This window comes from Canis lupus, chromosome 1, assembly GCF_003254725.2.
Source record: "Canis lupus dingo isolate Sandy chromosome 1, ASM325472v2, whole genome shotgun sequence".
In the NCBI taxonomy this organism is placed as follows: Eukaryota; Metazoa; Chordata; class Mammalia; order Carnivora; family Canidae; genus Canis; species Canis lupus.
Window position 1 is genome coordinate 119,290,992 of NC_064243.1, and position 14,675 is coordinate 119,305,666.

Genomic DNA, 14,675 nt, shown 5'->3' on the forward strand with positions numbered 1-14,675 from the left:
TTACTTACTTGAGAGAGAGAAAGAGAGAGCTTGTAAGCCAGGAAGAGCAGCAGCGGGGGAGGGAGAAGAAGAGGGAAAGAATCCCAAGAATCGACACGGGGCTCCATCTCATGACCCCGAGATCATGCCCTGAGCCGAAACCAAGAGTCAGATGCTCACCTGACTGAGCCACTCGGGCACCCCCACAACCACATATTCTAATGCCCCCCCCCCCGCCAAGATGTGAGTATAGAAGGTATAAAAACCTTCAAAAGGAGGCCACCAGTGGGAGTGGGAAGGCAGTGGAAGACATGGTTGTTGGGAAGGTACACATGTCACTCAATCTCTTTTAAGTGGAAATTAGGTGAGGGGTGTTGTGGTAGAGGGTGACCCAGAGTAGGGACGGAAAGCCTTTATGCCAGCTCTTTGCTGGGATGCTTTGGGCTCCGAGTTGATGGGTGGGGTAGAGGGTAGAGGAGTCAGGGTGGATGTGGAGAGTTCACCCTGATGGTTCTCTGTTGGAAGGCACAGTGATTGGCAAGAAAATCGTTAACGCGGGGAGAGGGGCACCAATTCATCAAGGATGGAATGCGTGCACTCAGGGGAGTCTACAGAGGCTCTACCAAGACCTGGTGGAAAAACAGACGAGGAGAATACCACAGACATGAGGCGAGCCAAGGGCACAGGGGAGAAGGGCTGCAAGGCTTCAGAGCACCTGCCCTCTGGTTGCCTCCGTTAGGGGGGCTCCCTCCCCACTCTGATAGGGCAGTAAGAGATGCACCACGTGTAGAAGGATAGTCATTAGTTAGCAGCAAAGCAGCTGTAGCACGAGCTCCTGCAATGGGGGTGAGTCTGAGAAGGAGTTTGAGAAAGAGTTGTGTCTCAGGCAAAGAAGAGGTCATGAGAAAAAGATTTTTGTTTTTATAGAAAAGGGGTAAATGGAACCTGCGCTCGATGAGCTTCTAGGTATGGTGCATGTGTGTTGTGTCTCCTTTCCTGGTGCAGGGCCGTGCGGATCATAAATATGGAGGGGCTCCTCCTTTTAGTCAGCTTGTTCTATCTGTTGGCAACCTCGCCTGGGAGAGCCGTGGCCCAAGGAATAGCAGGAGGTTATTTTCCTAGTGAACAGTCACCTGCTGTGCTGGTGGTCACACCTGGAAGCTTGGATTGTTTTTTATTTTTACTGTAGCTTACAAAGGCTGAGCCTACCCAGGATGGGTGGTGGGAGAAAAACAGGGTGTCACCCCACTTCTAAAGAAAGTTAGCAGACTTGTTTAGGGAGAGCTAAGGGTTTGGGGTGACTAGTGGTATCTATACAAGGAAAGCCTTCCTTATTCTGGCTTTTGGGGCGGGAGAAGGGTTGCTATTCTAAAGTGAAGCCAACTATTCATATAACTCATCTGTGTAGACAGAGTCTTGCTCAGCTGTCAGTGATATGCCAGCTCAGGGAGATGCCAGCGCAGAAGAGCAGCCTCTTTACATAATGCATACGAAATGCCAAGTCCTTCATCCTAAAATAAGAACAGACTCCTAGGTGTGAACAAACAACAAGGATCATTGGGTATAGTGGGGGGAAAATACAATAAAAGAGAGAGACCTACATAAGCACAGAAACTCACTTCTTTCAAAGAAAATATAATATAGAGAACTCAGAATATAGAGAGTAAGATGCCATAAAAAAGTACAATCATTAACAGCAAGATTGGAAACAATTACTAGAATCTAAAGAAAATTGCATAGAGGGGCTTAAAGACACATTGGTCGATTCTGCTAGCACATAAGGAAACAATTAGGAATGGAGAGAAGGTGATGGATGGAAGACTTAGCTGTCCAGGAAGTCTCACCTCAGATCGTCAGGAATCTCAGAAAGAAAGATTAAGGAAAGTGGGAAGGAAGACATAATTAGTTGAAGGACTTTTCCAAGTGTCCGACCACCTTGACTGCTAAGACCTGCAGAGTACCTGGTATAGTGAATGAAAAAGACTCGCACCCAGATACGCCCCCATGAAATATCAGTGGACCGAGAATGATGAGACAAGCCCATCACCTGCAAACAGATCGAGAGCTGGGATTCCAAAGGGCTTCATCCTCAGGGTAAGGTGAACTTGAAACCAGTCAGCCCTCAATCTTCCCTGGAGGAAGGCTCTTTACCCCTAAAAATTTTTCAAGGATTGTGTCCAGGACACAAAGCAAGCCCGACATACAGTGACTGGGAACCAGCAGAAGTAGCAAATAATTATAATAAAGAATCCAGATAGGAGAATTATCAGACAAAGCCTATAAAACAACTGGTAACTCTTAGGCTTAAAGAAATAAAAGCCTCCAAAATGTCTTCAGGGAACTATAAAACATAATACTGGATTCAGAAAGGAAGCAGAATGTTTAGAACTGGAAAATTACAATAACTGAAATTCAGAACTCACTGGATGGGCCTGACTGTAGATCAGACGTAGCAGGATGGTGGATTGGCGAACTGAAAAATAGGTCAGAAGCAAGTATCCCTAGGATGGCCTGGAGTGTTCTAAGGTTGCGGCATCACAGGCAGGAAGCGACACGGGGATGTATTTAACTGGGAGTGGTGGGAGTGGTGGGAGTGGTTAGAGGTATGTCCGTGGGGAGTCTTCCCTGCTGAAGCCGGTCGGCAGTCCGGTCGGCAGTCCGTGGGCTCTGCTAGCCCAGCGAGCACAAGCACGGTTGGGTAAGTGAAGAGCCATCTCAGTGAAAAGTGGAGGACAGAGTTCCTCCAAGGGAGTTCAGCAACAACAGGACGTTTAACAGGTCACAGGGGACACGCCAGTCACTGGAACGCTAGCTTCCAGGTGCTGGGGAACAAACAACCCCTGATGAGCTAGGATTTCATTCTGGAGAAAATGCCTTTCAGGAATAAAGTCAAAAGAAGGGTATTTTCAAACCCAAACTGAGCATCACCACCAGCAGACCTACGTTAAAGGCAATTCTAAAAGTGGATATACATCGGGAGGAGAAACATAATTCAGTGTTGGATGTGCGAGAGAGAAACTAGAGTAAGAAGGACACATAAAGATGTCAATAAACGTAAATGAACATTGATTCCATAAAGCCATAATAATATCTTTTGGGATTGAAAAATACATAGAATTCAAATGCACATCAATAATAGTATATAATCAGGAAAGGGGGTCAATGGTGTTTGTCTCCTAAAGTCTTTATATCACTCCAGAGAGGAGAAAGGTGTTGGTTCACTTTATTTATTTATTTATTTATTTTTATTTATTTATTTATTTATTTATTTATTTATTTTATGATAGTCACACACACACAGAGAGAGAGAGAGGCAGAGACATAGGCAGAGGGAGAAGCAGGCTCCATGCACTGGGAGCCCAATGTGGGGTTCAATCCTGGGTCTCCAAGATCGCGCCCTGGGCCAAAGGCAGGCGCCAAACCGCTGCACCACCCAGGGATCCCTGGTTCACTTTATAGTTTGAAAATACGCTTGGGATCCCTGGGTGGCGCAGCGGTTTGGCACCTGCCTTTGGCCCAGGGCACGATCCTGGAGACCCGGGATCGAATCCCACGTCGGGCTGCCGGTGCATGGAGCCTGCTTCTCCCTCTGCCTGTGTCTCTGCCTCTCTCTCTCTCTCTCTCTCTCTGTGACTATCATAAATAAATAAAAATTTAAAAAAAATAAAAAAAAAAAGAAGAAAATACGCTTGATGAAATTTGTGGAATGTCCGTAACTTCTAAAGTAGTATAGGGAAAGAATGATTAAAAAAAAAAAAAAATCAGTCCAAATGAGGGCAAAAGGGAAAGCTAGGACAAGTGGTAAAATAGAAAATGTAAAATGAAAAGATTGAAAGACAAATATATCAGGAGTAGCTAACACTAAAGAGGCTAAATGTTAAATTAACGTTTGTTAAGTAGAGCCCTGAGTGTTGGATGGTGAGCACAGTAAGACCACAAGGGAAGGTGAAATAGCGGTTTATAACCCACAGGTACCTGGAGGGACCACGGGTCTAGGAGTGGTGTGCTGTGGGGTTTTTGGGTGAAGGCCAGATTGGTCAATGCAAACCAAAACGAGCAGGGGTTTAGTAAGCTTCAGGGGCTCTCACCTATGGGCCAGGGAGGGGAAGGCCCTAGGAGGTGGAGAAGATGCTCATCACAGGGAGGAATCAGACCAGGAATTTACATTTACCTGTGACTCTGGGCTGTGACCCAAGGCCTGTGCCCTGGGAGAGGCAAGGCTCCTGCCAGCCGCACTCAATGGGTTCCAAGGCAGAGATGCTCTGCAGTGGTGTAGCTAAACTCTAACAGCCGCTGTGTATTGCCTTTAAGCTTCACATCTCCATCAGAAAGACACAGAAAGGTCCAAAGTGAAAGGGCAGAAAAAGCTATTCTACTCAAATACAAACTAAAAGAGAGGTGGTAAGTTACATTAATATCTGGCAAGACAGATGACAAGGTCAAAAAACAAACAAACACTACTTAGCAATGAGAATCGGTTGATAGAAGAGGCTCAGTCCACCACGTAGATGTTTAAATTTGTGCGCGCCAGAAATAAAAGAAGTTCCTGCCAATAAATTTGAAAATTCAGGCGAAATAGTGACATTCCTAGAAAAACATAACTTCCCAAAACTGACTCAAAAAGAATCCCTGAATACTTTAGTCACTAAAGAACCCGAATCCAAAGATCTGTCCTTGAAGAAAACTGTACACCTAGATAGCTTGACCAGAGTGTTCTAAAAATACTCTAGGAGGAAATAATTCCAGTCTTATAAAGTCTTCTGAAGAACAGAAAAAGAATTAATACTACCTAATTTATTTTATGAGATCAATGTCTCCTTCATATCAAAGCCTAACAATTATAAGAAAGGAAAATTAATTTTCATTTTTCACTCATGAATCTAGATGTAAAAACTTAAAAAAAAAAAGATTTTATTTATCTGAGAAAGAAAGAGAGCATAAGCTGGAGAGGGACAGAGGGAGAAGCACACTCCCCACTGAGCAGGGAACCCAGTATGGGCCTCCACCCCAGGACTATGGGATCATGACCTAAGCTGAAGGCAGATGCTTAACCAACTGAGCCACCCAGGTGCCCCTAGATGTAAAAATTCTTAAAGAAAGTATTAGGAATAGATGTAAACTTTAAAATGGTTCTATTAAATGAAACTGCAATAAATGCCACTCTTAGTGGTGAAATGTTGCGAGCTTTCCTGTTGAGACTGGTGGCAATGGGAGGATGCCCGCCCTCTGACACCATTTCTGAGCAACATTAACAACATTGGTTACTAAGTGATAACTAGTGCACATGGCAAGAAAAAAGCAAAATTAGAAGGTTTGGAAATAAATAATACTGTCATTTTTCACAGATACAAATCCATATGTAGGAAACAAATCTACAAATAAATCATTAGGAATAGTAAGGGACTTTAGCAAAGTTGGTAGAAACAAAATCAATTTATAACAAGGAATTGTATTTCATTGGAGGAACAGCGATGTAGAAAGTGGTATTTGAGAGCAGCAGAGGAAAGAGGGGGAGAAGGAACTATTTAGGAAGCCTCACAGATGCAAAGGAATGGAAAGATTTATAGTATTTCTACCAGAAAAATGATAAAGCTTTAGATGATTTCACTGGGTTAAAAAAAAATTACAGGTTGGAATTTAAGAAACAAAGCAGATGAACACAGGGGAGGGGAAGGAAAAATAAAACAAGATGCAAACGGAGAGGGAGGCAAACCATAAGAGACTCTTAACTCTAGGAAACATGGAGGGTTGCTGGGGCGGGGGAGCGGGGAGAGGGCCACTGGGTGATGGGCATTAAGGAGGCACGTGATGTAATGAGCACTGGGTGTTACATACAATTGATGAATCACCAAACGCTACCTCTGAAACTAGTAATACACTATATGGCAACTAAATGGAATTTAAATAAAAGAAAAAAAATTACAAGTTGACAGATTTTTGGTTTGGGAATTTGTTTCCTCATTCAGTGTGAAGATGTTCTCCGTAGCCTTCTGGCGTGCATCGTGCCTGATGAAAATCTGCTGTTGTTACTATGATCTTTGTTCCTCTGAACATGATGTATCTTTTCTCTCAGGCTTCTTTTAGTAATTTTCCTTTATCACTGGCTTTCAGCAGTTTAATCAGGATATCCTCTGGTGTGGTTTCTTTGTGTTTATTCCGCTTGAGTTTGAATCAACTTGGAAATAATTTAGCTGTTATTTCTTCAATATTCTTTTCTATTTTTTCCTTCTCTCATCTCTCCTGGGACCACTTGATATTGCCCCATAAGTCATTTCCCCACCTACTCTTCTTCCTCTCTGCTTCAGTGGGATACTATCTATTGATAGGTCTTCTAGTTCTCTCATCTTTCCTTCTGCAGTGTCCAGTCTGTATTTTTATTCCCATTCAGTGTATGGTTTGCCACTTGTATTGTGTTTTTTCCATCCCTGAAAAGTCCATTTGAGTCATTTTTATATTTTCCATTTCTCTCCTCATCATGCTTTTTCTCTGCTTTCTTAAACACACAGAGCATCTTTACAGTAGTTGCTTAAGAATCTCTGTTGGCCAATGCCATCATCTCTCTCACCTCTGGAACTGTTCTATTGATTTTTTCCCTCTTGATCACGGACCATATTTTATTGCTTATTCCCAGGCTTGATTGGTTGCTGGATATTGTAGTTTATGTAGTTGGATGCTAGATTTAGTGCATTACTTTAAGTAGTGTGAGATTTTGTTCTGGTGCACACTTACGTTACTAGACAGTAGTAGTTGGATTTTTCAAAGTTTGCTTTTCTTTTCTCTTCTCTTCTTTTTTCTCTTTTCTTTTCTTTTTTCTCTTCTTTTCTTTTCTTTTCTTTTCTTTCCTTTTCTTTTCTTTTTTCTTTTATCTTCTCTTCTCTTCTCTTCTCTTCTTTCTTTTTTCTTTTCTTTTTCTTTTCTTTTCTCCTTTCCTTTCCTTTCCTTTCCTTTCCTTTCCTTTCCTTTCCTTTCCTTTCTTTTCTTTTCTTTTCTTTTCTTTTTTCTTTTTTCTTTTTTCTTTTTTCTTTTCAAATAGGCTTTAGGCCTGACTTGGGGCTTGAGCTCACAGCCCTGAGATCAAGAGTCGCACGCTCTACCAACTGAGCCAGGCAGGTGCCCCTCAAAGTTTGCTTTTCTTAGGGTAGGCCCAAAGCAGCCTTTAGTCCAAGGCTACTGTGGCCCCACCACCAAGGCAGTGATACCCTTTGGAGGGTTGTCTCCGATGCTCCTTCTATTATAAGGTCCTTCCACTCTGGCTGGTAGGCTCCTGTACTACTCCAGTTCTTGATGAATATCAAGGACTGTTCTGCTCCCTGTTTCTAATGGTTGATTCCTTGGCCTTGGGTAGTTTCCTCTCATTCATGTACAGATCAGTAGTCCTCAGCCAAACACTGGTGGTGACTGCCCACCCCACCAAGGGTCTCCAGAGCCCTTTGTCCCACAGTTTCTACCTATGTTGGCCTTTCTGATCTCTGATTCCTCAATGCAGCAGGTCCACTGGGTTCAGTACTACAGCCTGCCAGTAAGCTGGAGCATTTGTAATGCTCACCTTGTTATTTCCTTCCTTAGGGATCACAGTCCTGCGTTTGTGCATTATCTAAAGTCTGAAAACTGTTGTTTCGTATGTTTTGCCTGGTTTTTCTAGCTGGAGGGTAAATCTAGTCTCTATAACTGTGTCTTGGCTGGAAACAGAAGTCTTTGTATGTTTAACATTCTTCCTTAGCCATTTATAGTTATCATTAATCCAGTCCAGCGTATCCAATAAAATAATACTTAATTTTCAATGACAGAAATGAGTTCTGGATTCTACAGGGTTTTGAGTTAAGTTGACAAACTAACCTGAAAATCATACATTGTTATGTATTCCTGCTGCACATAACAAGTGCACAGCTACCATGACACCCTCTCTGCACATTTGACAACATCCAAACTGCTGTTCAAGAAAATAGGGGACGCCTGGGTGGCTCAGCGATTGAGCATCTGCCTTTGGCTCAGGTCATGATCCCAGGGTCCTGGGATCAAGTCCCACATCGGGCGCCCTGCATGGAGCCTGCTTCTCCCTCTGCCTATGTCTCTGCCTCTCTCTGTGTCTCTCATGAATAAATGAAATCTTTAAAAAAAGAAAGAAAAGAAAACAGATTCACTCATTTCATACTGCACAGGTGTCACAGGAACATGAGATTCTATAAAAGTTTTGAAACCATTCTCTTTCATTTCTGTACTAATCTTGTGGAAGTAACAAATAGCTGGAGACTGACACCCATCTGAAGATCACATTTTGAATAGCAGTCCCGCAGAGAATACTGCAGGGATGTATACGGAATACAGTCCAAATGGCTGTTGGCAAGAAAATGGGCGCGTAGAACTTGGCTGAGTGATACAACTAAATATTCTACAGCCACACAAAAAGATAGGTGAGTCTTGGAGGCATACGGCGCTGAAATACATACGGTCCTTTAATGCACCTCTTACGCATCTTGGTTCTCTGTACGTGTGGGTCCCGTTTTTGCAAACTAAACTGAATTGTAGCAATGCATGGATAGGTGATAACACTATAAAGATAATTTTTTAAAAGATTTTATTTATTCATAAGAGACACAGAGAGAGACAGACACATAGGCAGAGGGAGAAGCAGGCTCCCTGTGGAGAACCCGATGTGGGAGTTGATCCCAGGACCCCGGGATCACCCCTGAGCCGAAGGCAGACACTCAACCTATGAGCCACACAGGCATCCCCACTATAAAAATAATTAAGGACAGTTTTATGATTGGGGCAGGACCTATGGGAATATCTGGGGTCCTGGAAATGTTCTGTGTTTTTTACATTGCTATTGAATCATAGTACAGTTACCACTTCTCTTTTTGAGAATAGCCATTCTAACAGGCGTCAGGTCTCATGGTGGCTTTGATTTACCTTTCCCTGATGATGAGTGATGTTGAACATCTTTCCTTGTGTCTGTTTGCCGTCTGGATGGCTTCTTTGGAGAAATGTCTGTTCAGGCCCTCTGCCCATTTTTTAATAAGCTAGTGTTTTTAGTGTTGAATTGTGGAAGTTCTTTGTATATTTTGGGTATTATTCCCTGATCAGGTATACCACCTACAAATATCTTCCCCCCATTCAGTTTCCTTTGCTGTGCAGTAGTTTATTTTTGCTTTTGTTTCCCTCACCTAAGGAGGCAGATCCATAAATAAGTTGCGAAGGCTGATGTCAAAGGTATTACTGTCCATGCGCTCTTCTAGGAGTGATGTTTCAGGTCTCGCATTTAGGTCTTTAATCTATTTTGAGTTAGTTTTTTGTGTACGGTATAAGAAAGTGGTCAGGTTTCACTCTTTTGCATGTAGCATGTCCAGTTTTCCCAGACCATTTATTGAAGACTGTCTTTTTCCCCCATTGGATATTCTTGCATCCTTTGTCATAGATTAATTAAGCATAGGTTAATTTTTCTATCCTGTTCCATTGATCTGTGTGCCTGTTTCTATGCCAGCACCATACTCTTTTGGTAACTACAGCTTTGTAGTACTATCTTGAAATCTGGGCTTGTGATTCTTCCAGCTTTATCATGATTGCTTTGGCTATGGGTCTTTGTGTTTCCATACAAATATTAGGATTATTTGTTCTAGTTCTGTGAAAAATGCTGTTGGTATTTTGATAAGGATTGCATTAAGTCTAGATTGCTGTGGGTAATATGGACATTTTTGCAATATTAACTCTTCCAATCCGTGAGCATGATATGTATTTCCATTTTTTGTGTGTGTTGTTTTCAGTTTCTTTCATCAATGTCTCATAGTTTTCAGAATATAGGCGTTTCACTCCTTGATTAAATTTATTCCTAAGTATTTTATTATTTTGGTACAATTGTAAATGAGATTTTTTAAAAAAAATGTTCTGTTTCTTCACCTATATGGTAATTATATGAGGGTTCCTCATAATTAGTTGATAAAATATGCAATTATCTTTTATATACTTTTCTATACTTATATTTCACAATTTAAAAATTTTTTAAATCATGTTTTTTTTACCAGGAGAACTAAAATCAGAAGTGATCAGTATATATTTTCTCTAGGGAACCCAAAAGGTGGAATAGGAAACATTTTTTTTTTAAAAATTATTTTTAAGATTTTATTTATTTATTCATGACAGAGAGAGAAGCAGAGACACAGGAAGAGGGAAAAGGAGGCTCCATGCAGGTAGCCTGATGCAGTTCTCGATCCTGGGACTTCAGAATCATGCCCTGAGCCAAAGGCAGACGCTCAACCACTGAGCCACCCAGATAGCTCAAAAGAAATTTTTTTTTTTTAAAGCAACTTATTTTGAGGCACCAGCCTGGCCCAGTCAATGGAGCATGCGACTCTTAATCTCTGGGTTGTGAGTTTGAGCCCCACGCTGGGTGTAGAAATTACTTAAAAATAGAAATCTTTAATAAAAAATAAATGCATAAATAAATAAAGCAACTATTTCTCCTACCACCTATTAACTTTCTTTTTAACAAATTGTTTTTACCTTTTTGTTTGTTTTGTTTAAGAAATATATTGTTAGAGGGATCCCTTGGTGGCTCAGCAGCTTAGCACCTGCCTTTGGCCCAAGGCGTGATCCTGGAGACCTGGGATCGAGTCCCACGTCAGGCTCCCTGCGTGGAGCCTGCTTCTCCCTCTGCCTGTGTCTCTGCCTCTCTATCTCTATCTCTCATGAATAAATAAAATCTTAAAAAAAAAGAAATATATTGTTAGAAATACAACTGAAGGGGCACCTGGGTGGCTCAGTTAGTTAAGCATCTGTCTTTGGCTCAGGTCATAATCCCAGGATCCTGGGTCCTGGGTCCTGGGATCCAGCCCTCATCAGGCTCCCTGCTTCTCCCTCTCCCCGACCTGTGCTCTCTCTCTGGCTTGTTCAAGTAAATAAAATGTTGGGGAGAAAGAAAACTGAAGTCCTTTTTAAACACTCTCCTTAGTCCAATATCTATCCCTGGCTTTCTGAAAGGAGCATTACCATAAACTTGGAATTACATTTCCAATCTGTTTTTTTATTTCTATACACGTTTCCATAAATGACACATGGTAATTTATTTTGATGTGTCTTAAGTTTATATGAATGAATTCATGCTTTTAGTATCTTGACTTTTTACACTCAATTTTTCAAACATCTCTCCATGTTGAAATAGCTATTAGAGTTTATTCTTTTTTTAATTTTTTTTTTATTTTTTAGAGTTTATTCTTCTAGCTTCTACCTGGTAGTGTTCCATCATATGAAATGCTACATTTTCCTTAACCTCTTAATGGAAGTTTATATTGTGACTAAGTTTGCTCCCTTAAGCAGTGCCACAGTAAGATTTCGTGTATGTGTCGTCAGAGTTTCTCTATGTACATATTTTAGAGATGGCGTTGTTGGGCCACAGGGTAAGTACATTTTATAGATCTTGGCGTATTGCTCTCTAAGGTGGCCGTGCTGACCCACCAGTACTTTCCTAACATCCTCTATAGCCCCTAGTTGCTTTGCGCTGTGAACTTTTCTTTACTGATTGATTTGGTACTGGGTGAGTACATTACTTTTGCAAAAGGACTTTTTTTTTTTTTTTTTTGGCAAAAGGACTTTTAAAGAAAGTTCTAGAATCAAAACAAAAGATAGTGAGGAAAGAAGATGAATTAAAATAACCTCAGTTTCACAGTTTTTTATCTAGGTATGTCCTCCACTCTTTGACGAATTAACTCTAGTAAGCTAGAAAGTAATAGAAACTCTGGAAAACTCCTGCCTGGGTGTTCAGGGAGCCAACCCAGGCTGAAGTCCCTGGAATTGCCTGAGGAGTGAGGTAGACCCAAACACATGCAACTTACTGCCCATTTGCCTGCAGGCAAGCCCCCGTGGCACCCAGAGAGACCCCCCCACCTCAGAACTGGGCAGCCTCTGTGAGCACGGCTCAGTCCTGGCTATTACATGAGAACTGACCAAGAGAACCAGTGAAGAAATAACTCTTTTCTCGAGTATCATTTTGCCAGAACTATACACTGAAAGTGTATGCCCTCCTTGTTCTTTGGTTGTTTTATCATAAAAGTATAAAATTACCTTAGTATGACATAAAATTTGTTGTAGCATCAGGATTGGGGGAAGCAGTTATAACTGTGTAAAAAATTAAGCGATCTTAAATTATTTCTTTAAGGAATATAGGATACAAATAAGTATATCTATCCAAAGACACAATTATGGGCAAGAAAAGGGGTTACATTGGGGGCACCTGGGTGGCTCAGTGGTTGAGCATCTGCCTTTGGCTCAGGGCATGATCCCAGGGGTCCTGATATCGAATCCTGCATCAGGCTCCCCGCAAGGAGCCTGCTTCTCCCTCTGTGTCTCTGCGTCTCTCTGTGTGTCTCTCATGAATAAATAAATACAATCTTAAAAGAAAAAAAAGGGGGTTAAATCATTACCCCACCAGGCCCTTCGGGAGGGGATGGGCAGCGTTTCCACACCCCCGTGGACTCCTGTGGACCTTCCACGGATCCCCGTGGGCTGGGCTGCCCCTCACTTGCCTGGCAGGGGCCACCTCATGTTCGCTTCAGGGTGCCAGATACAAGCCTGTGATGTTTTTGTCCACCAGCCGGTTGCAGAAGGAAGAGGAGAAAGGAGGTGCCGAGATGGAAGAGTTGATGGGAAAGTTGGCACTCCTGCAAGTGCAGAAACAGAGTCTGCTCTTAGAGAAGAACAATCTGGCAGCTAAAAATCAAGCACTGGAAGCTGAACTCAACAGGGCACAGAAAATAAATAGGTTTTTATCTATTTTTTTCTTAAGCTGGTTTGTTTTTTAGATTTTTTTTTTAATATTAAAAAGAGACAAATATTCTGTTTTATTTTTCTTTTCTTTTTCTAATATTGGATATAAAATGGAAAAGGATCATTGAGATTACTGGGTATCAAAAGAAAAGTACAGTAAAGGCTTTTCTGTTGACCAGCTTTAGCCGACATTTTTCAATTCTATAGTTCAACTATAGTTGATAGTCATAATGATGACCCTATGATGCTGAAAGTACTGGAAGTTCTTTCCTATGCATTTCCCAAAAGTCAGCTTTGGGTTAACTTGATTCCTTTTTCAAAAGCATTTTTTAGAACATGAGCCAGAAAAATTAATGGAGTAATACATAAGTAGCCTATTAATTGTGTTAAGCATTTTGTGATTTCCTGTTGACTTGGAGTCAATAATTATGCTTCACTTAAAATTAAACTCATTTACCTCTTCTCACCCTGACACTTAGTAGAAGATTTAGGTTGCCAAAGAATATGTTTAAATGCTAACGTACTTGCTATTTTTATGATGCAGATATTCACTATGTCCTTGCCATTCAAGCTAATGAGTTTTTTATTCCACCATTTTGGGGAACTCTCTAGGAGATCTCAAAAGAAAATTGATGTCCTCAAAAAGCAGGTGGAAAAAGCCATGGAGAGCGAAATGTCTGCTAACCAGTACCTGGCAAATCTTGTTGGCCTGGCAGAGAATATAACCCAGGAACGCAACAATCTCATGTGTTTGGTAAGCTCCCTCAGTTTCTTCAGGTACGCTGAACGTCAATATGCAAACGTAATTTTAAGAGCATTTTCTTGGGGTGCCTGGTGGTTCAGTCGGTTGAGCATCCAACTCTTGATTTCAGCTCAGGTTATGATCTCAGGGTTGTGAGATCAGGCCCCGCCTCAGGCCCCAAGTTCAGTGCGGAGCCTGCTGGAGATTGTTTCCCTCCGTCTGCCCTTCCCACCTACCCTAAAATAAATCTTTTTTTTTTTTAAGAGTGTTTTCTTTACAAAACTACTCATAAAAAGCTTCCTCTTTTTAAATTTTAACTGCACATTTTCAGATTCTCCAAATTTTAGCCCATCCTTCCCATGTGTGGGCCCAGGATGGAAATATAAGTGCAAGCCATATAGTATTTGTCCAAATGCTTAGAAGTTACTAAGTCAATAATACATAAATGAAGTGTGTTCTTTCCTCCTGCCTTGATCTATGTTATTATGGCCTGAAAGCCAGGCTCGGATTCAGAATCCTTAGACCCACATAGACATTGGGGAGCTGCGTTCATTCCCCTCTACCTCTTTCCGCCACAAGAAACCTCTGTGTACATACAGACACTGCTGTCCCCTTGACCCTGCAAGCTCCTTGCACCTGTGAGCCCCAGGGTCAGCCCCTCTAGCTGAGGTCCGGGGGTGGTACTAGCTGCCTCTGCCCTGTCCTGGGACCGTGGCCCCAGCATCCCAACCTTACCCTGTCCTGGTCTCCTAGGCCTTAATTTATTGAAAGTGGCATCTAATTTCTAATCCCATCTTTAGGATGGGTTTTCTGTGTGACTTGTGGCAAGTTATTTAACTTCCTGTGTCATATTTTTCCTTTCTGAAGGAAATCAAATGAGATCAGATGCCTTAGAAGGAATGCTCACCCTCGCTTTTTTTTATTTTAGCATTTGAAATAATTTGCAGTGTATAGCAATTCCCAGGTGGATGTTACTGTTAAATCATTGAGCTTCAAATGACATTCCTCTTGGATGTGATGCCGTCACATTTGGTTTGGTGAATGGCATGGTGCATTCACATTATCTTTAACTTTGTAATTATTCAAATAGTCAAGCTGAAAATTGATTTGCATCTGGGCACTTATTCCTTGAATACGATTAGAGAGGTGTGCTGGAAGCCCTTATAACACATCCCCCTTGTTTGGGGGGGTCTCGATC

At 41.7% G+C, this 14,675-nt stretch overlaps 1 protein-coding gene across 10 annotated transcripts in view; it reads left to right on the top strand.

The window, feature by feature from the left end:
- CEP89 (centrosomal protein 89) overlaps nt 1–14,675 on the top strand; it is a 73,310-nt gene that overhangs the window by 45,194 nt on the left and 13,441 nt on the right. For 9 of the 10 annotated variants that reach the window (XM_025425218.3, XM_035706688.2, XM_035706696.2 and 6 more), the window contains 2 exons: nt 12,563–12,730; nt 13,348–13,489. In XM_025425218.3, the coding sequence (XP_025281003.1) occupies nt 12,563–12,730; nt 13,348–13,489 (310 nt within the window). The remainder of the gene's footprint in view (nt 1–12,562; nt 12,731–13,347; nt 13,490–14,675) is intronic. The other variant, XM_035706702.2, reaches the window with a different exon arrangement.